Source organism: Oreochromis niloticus, linkage group LG12 (genome assembly GCF_001858045.2).
Source record: "Oreochromis niloticus isolate F11D_XX linkage group LG12, O_niloticus_UMD_NMBU, whole genome shotgun sequence".
Taxonomy (NCBI): domain Eukaryota; kingdom Metazoa; phylum Chordata; class Actinopteri; order Cichliformes; family Cichlidae; genus Oreochromis; species Oreochromis niloticus.
This window is the reverse complement of record NC_031977.2, coordinates 33,405,334-33,410,465: the sequence shown is the minus strand read 5'-3', so window position 1 is coordinate 33,410,465 and position 5,132 is coordinate 33,405,334. Positions and strand designations below refer to the sequence as shown.

General features: G+C 34.2%; 1 protein-coding gene across 1 annotated transcript; it reads right to left on the bottom strand.

Annotated features, from left to right (window-relative positions):
- Nucleotides 1-2,857: 2,857 nt before the first annotated feature.
- Nucleotides 2,858-4,581, bottom strand: LOC109204576 (C-X-C motif chemokine 10). Its single transcript, XM_019365828.2, has 4 exons — nucleotides 4,425-4,581; nucleotides 3,688-3,805; nucleotides 3,121-3,201; nucleotides 2,858-2,944 (listed from the first exon to the last, which is right to left on the bottom strand). Exons 1-4 carry the CDS (start codon nucleotides 4,489-4,491, stop codon nucleotides 2,890-2,892), a joined length of 321 nt encoding a protein of 106 aa, XP_019221373.1. The 5' UTR covers nucleotides 4,492-4,581; the 3' UTR covers nucleotides 2,858-2,889.
- Nucleotides 4,582-5,132: the final 551 nt, after the last annotated feature.

The following is a 5,132-nucleotide window of genomic DNA, read 5'->3' as shown; positions in this document are numbered from 1 at the left end:
TACAGGTTTCAGAAGAATAGAAGTGTGGTGGTAAAGCCTTGGGGGGTTGAATTAGTTTGTTGAGAACCAAAAACAAAATCCTTGTGTTACCCTCATCAGAACTGATAATACCTCAGAAGAAACTTTGTTTGGCCTTGTTGATGGAGTCTTTATACTGAAGTACATGGTATTTGTAGATTTTTGCATCAACAATTAAACCAGATTTCTTAAATCTATGCTCTAGCTGCCGAGCTTTGGCCTTCAATGCTCAGAGGTCAGAGGTAAACCAGGGAGCAGAGCGAGCGAAGGAAACAGAATGAGTTTTTACAGGAGCCAGAGAATCAAGGACATTGAGTAAACAATTATTATAATATAACAACAAATCATCAGGAGTAGAATAGAAGTCCGGAATCTGAATATTGTCCAATCTGGTAGTGAGAATGTCCATATCAATGTTCTTGATGTTGCGGAACGAGATGAGAAGGGTTGGTTTGGTAGAAGAGCAGCTGAGAGTGAGGTTAAATGAAAGGAGCAAAAGTTCAGTTATGGGAATTTCAGCAGCAGAAAGATTTGAGGGATAATCCCGTACACCTTATGGTCTGAAAAATACGTATTTGACTTTTGGCTTTTTTATTTGGCACACTGCAGTTTAATGTTGCAAAGCACCTCTTTTTAACTTTAGTGGATATTATACATGATCATGCTCAGGATATGTCAGCCCATTTCCAATGGAAATGCCTTTTGGTTTAACTTTCAGCAAGGAATTTGCATTTGCACTGTTAAATTTTTATATAGCTTTAATGCACATAAAAAACAGCTGCTTGTTTAAGTGAAAATAAATTGATGTTTTTTTTGCACTAGTAAAGTTTTGGAGTTGGAATTGTCTCACATCAATTATATCGTCAGTTATATTGTTATCGCAAATTTTCAAATAAATTTTCAAATAATATATATTCAAATATATATTGTTGGCCATATCGCCCTGCTCTAATGTGAGGTAAGAGAATATGAACTGGGCGTGTATCTTTAGGCCACCAGCAGTCACCAACAAAGGTGCTACTCTAGTTCTCAAGAGAGTTTTTAAAGAACCACATTTGAAAATCATTTCTTTCCCAACATCAGTCAGGATTCAGAAAACAACACAGCACAATAACTGCTGTTATTAAAGTGGTTAATGACATCATTGATTCAATGGACTGCAAAAAATACTGTGCTGCTCTTTTTCTTGACTTGTCAAAGGCTTTTGATACAGTTGACCATGCTATTTTAGTAAATAGACTAAACAATATTGGTCTATTTGTAAATGCTTTAAGTTGGTTTTCAAATTACTTGTCACCAAGAACACAGTGTGTCCATGCTGCTGGGTCTTCTTCCTCTTTTCTCCCAGTATCCAAAGGAGTTCTGCAGGGCTCCATGTTAGGACCATTGCTCTTTCCTCTTCACATAAACAACCTTTGTGATAATTTATCAAATGCTACATTCCATCTTTATGCAGATGATACAATTATCTATTGTTCATCTCCTTCAGTAGCACAAACCCTGCAATTTCTGCAGTCTGCCTTTGATTTTGTTCAGTCCCATTTAACTCAACTTAAGTTGGTGTTAAATCCAGAAAAATCCAAGTTCATGTTATTCTCAAATGGCAAAGAGTTGTTAGCTACGTCTCCTAAGATTAAAACAATTCAAGGAACTGAATTTGAAATGGTCACATCTTACAAGTACCTAGGGATCATTATAGATCAGATTTTGTCATTTAATGTCAAGGAGATCTTACCTGGATAAATAAAGGACTAATAATAAAACACACTGGTTTCCAGTCCAACAAGCGTCCACCGCAGGCAGGAGGAAGCACTCGGTCAGCTTCCTCTGACTGGAAAACTTTCAGCTGTGGTGAACAGCTTTTACCAAAGCCAAATTTAGCCTCATGTTTTCCATTTAAATGTTTAAAAAGAGAGAAAGAAATAAGTTTAAATGATGTTGGTTATGCTGCTGTCTTTGTTTAGTCCCTCTAACAAAGGGACTATCTGGCTCTTTAAAATTCTTCAGTGTATGTTCATACACAGTCCTCTAACATAAACATAAATATCCCATGAAAGTGCTCTCAAAAGGGAAGTCATTTTCTCACAATGTTAATTTATATAGATTTATGTAAATCCTGATTACGTTATAGTGAAATCTTTTGGGTTTATCACAGCTTATCACATTTGTCATGGGTCCCCAACTGTTAAAAAAGTGAGATAATTAATCATTGGAGTACAATAAAAACTACATAAGTATTTATTGGAGATAATTAAGGCGACAAAACCATGTTGTCTTTCAGACAAGTGGTGAAAGAAAGTCCAAAATACACATCAAGTTTGTTGAAATTAGTATTTAATAAGAGAGTCCCATTTTTCTATTTAAACAAAAGTCGTGTAAGTTCTTATATTCATATTTGAGTTTATTTTTTGTAGTGGTAAAAATATACTGATGTAATGTGTTTGATGTCTGTTTGAGAAAACTACATAAATTAAGTTGGGTTTGTTAAAGTCAAAATTCAGGGATACAACACACATTGAAGTCATAGTATTAGAGAAATCAGTTTTTCAATAAAAACAGTACTGATACACATGTGTAATGCAACACTAACAGATACAAACTATTAAAAAAGTGAAAAGTGTGCAACAATACTGCAATCCTTTTTTCTTCTTCAGTACATTCTTACAATGGTAAGGTGCCGCAGTTTAATAGTATTCTATCAGAATTTCAAGCATAAAAAAAATCACATTTAGATTATGTGTTTTTCTAAGAATTACACCTTTGTCATCAAAGGATAACACTAGAGAAAATGAAACTGTATTCGTGCTGAATACAACAGGCTTGCTACAGGTAATTCAGATTGATGAAGGGAGGAATTGATCTGCCGTGTGATCAGAAGCTAGGTGTTGAAGCAGTGCGTGACTCAGGGGTTGAGACGGCGTTCTTCCTGTAATTAAAAAATAAAAACGATGGAGTTAATAATCAGAATAACTCTAAATAATACAAAAACTCAGTTAACAGGATTTTATCAGCAAGTTAGCTAAACGTTAAAAATGCAGGTTCTATGAAATGTTCATATATATTCTAAAAGTGATAAGCGCATGACTGATAAAAAATTCTCACTTTTGCAGAGTTTTGAGAAGGTTCGGAAACCACTTGGCCTCTGGATTGACACAAATCTTAGCACCAGACCTCAGAGTGATCCTGTTGAGAAAGCAGAAGATTCAAAACATTACTTAAAAATGGAGAAATTATCACGCCGCACAAACTTGATTAAAACTGAAGCAGAAACAAAACTAAGACATGAAGTGAAAGTTTCATTTTTGCTCTTAATTTACAGTTCTGTGTGTCAGCAGGTAACTTCAAACTTGCATCATCATCAGACCAGTGCAAGTTATAATACAATAAGCTCAAAATTTAAAAGGGCTTTATTGACATTTACATGGTTCACAGAACAGTGAAAAAGTTTAAAAGTAAAAACTCTTAAAGATATGAAGATAAAATACTCAAGAAATAAAGTATATTTCTCAACAATAAAGCAAATAGTAATAAGTTTCCACTACATTTCTATAAAAAGTTTTATTTTATTGTGCTCTGCAATCTTTATAGACACTTTCAATATAAACTGTGATGCATTACAGTAAAGAGTAAAAAGCACCGTTATAAAATGTATCATTGGCAAATACTCACATGATTTCAGTTCGGGGGCAGTGTCCTGAAACAGGAGTCACCTCAATCTTCTTGACCATCTTAGCAAAAACAGGTCTCATGGTCGTCTTTCTACAGCGGCAGGTATTTAAAGTAAAACCTGAAAAGAAGCATTTATATTATTGTAGGAAGAAACAGTAAGAAGCCCCAAAGAAGCCAGTAGATGGACTTCATCCATCTGTTGCTAAAACCGCAGTTTTCAAGGTCGGGTAATAACCTTCAAACACTCAAAACAATATTTACTTTCAACTACAGGAAAAAGTTTAATGATTTTAGTAATTTTTTGTTTTAATTGTAGTTTCTTTCTTACACAATGTCAGTCTTACTTTTACTGTTTTATCTTTATTTTTTACTTTTCTTTGTTTTTTTATCACTGATGTAAAAATATAAATGCCTGCAATATCTCAGTATAAGCCCCTCACCGGGCGCCTGTGGCACTTTTATTTAATTATCTTATTTGCTGAGTGCTGTAGACTGTAGTATTTTCACTCTTTATCATGCTGCTGTAACATAAAAATTTCCCTTGTGGGATCAATAAATTATCGATCTGTCTGTCTATATATCTATCTAGCTAATGTATTTTTAAACAGAATAACTAAAGTATGACATCAGATGAACCCAGACAAGATAAAATACATTTAAAGACGATAAATATGAATAAAATAATGACCTCAAAATCAAATGGTGTATTTTGCCCTAAAGCAGTAATGTTTTCTTACCATGCAGAGACGCGATGCAACAGCAGAAAGTCAGCGCGACCAGCAGGAGCAGTGGCTTGTTCATCATCGTGATGGTTGTTTTGATCTTTGAGGACCAGTGAGGATGCAAGAGAGAAAGTCTGAGTGAACGAAGTCGAGTGTGGGTTTATAAAGCTGAGAAAGAGGAAGTAAGTTAGGAAACTCTGACATTTTCTGTAATTTTCTGCTCACTGTGCTAAATTTATCAAACACCCCCATTTCATCATCGCTCACATAATGTCACTATAATGTCATAAAAACAGAATTATAAAATAAAATACTAAATATAATTGCATATTATTATATCAGAAAAACGTAGAATTGTATATTATATATTTATAAATGTAATATATGATTACCAGTCATTTAAATACTGAGTACATTAAATAGGGGATTTCTTTGATTACTGGATGCTAGCTCCAAATCTAAGGCTGTAAAGATGCTGAGATACGCTCAGACACTTCAACAGTTACACCTTGTTAGTATAAATATATAAATAAGTAATATATTTCATTTGGCAGAGCAGCACTTCCGTAATTGAGGGCTGTTAACCTTTTCCATTTCTGCTTTACTAACTGAGGGAATTTTGTCTCAGCCCCTTAAATTAGACATTGCTTTTCATACATGAAAATAAGATGGACAACCCAGAATTACACCGATAAAAATTATTTAAGCGCAGTACACATTTGC

Coding starts and splice junctions, on each gene's coding strand:
- LOC109204576 (XM_019365828.2), bottom strand. CDS start 4,491: ATGATGAACAAGCCACTGCTCCTGCTGGTCGCGCTGACTTTCTGCTGT. Junction 3,806..4,424: donor TTGCATCGCGTCTCTGCATG/GTAAGAAAACAT, acceptor GCTTCTTTTCAG/GTTTTACTTTAAATACCTGC. Junction 3,202..3,687: donor TGCCCCCGAACTGAAATCAT/GTGAGTATTTGC, acceptor CTTTCTCAACAG/GATCACTCTGAGGTCTGGTG.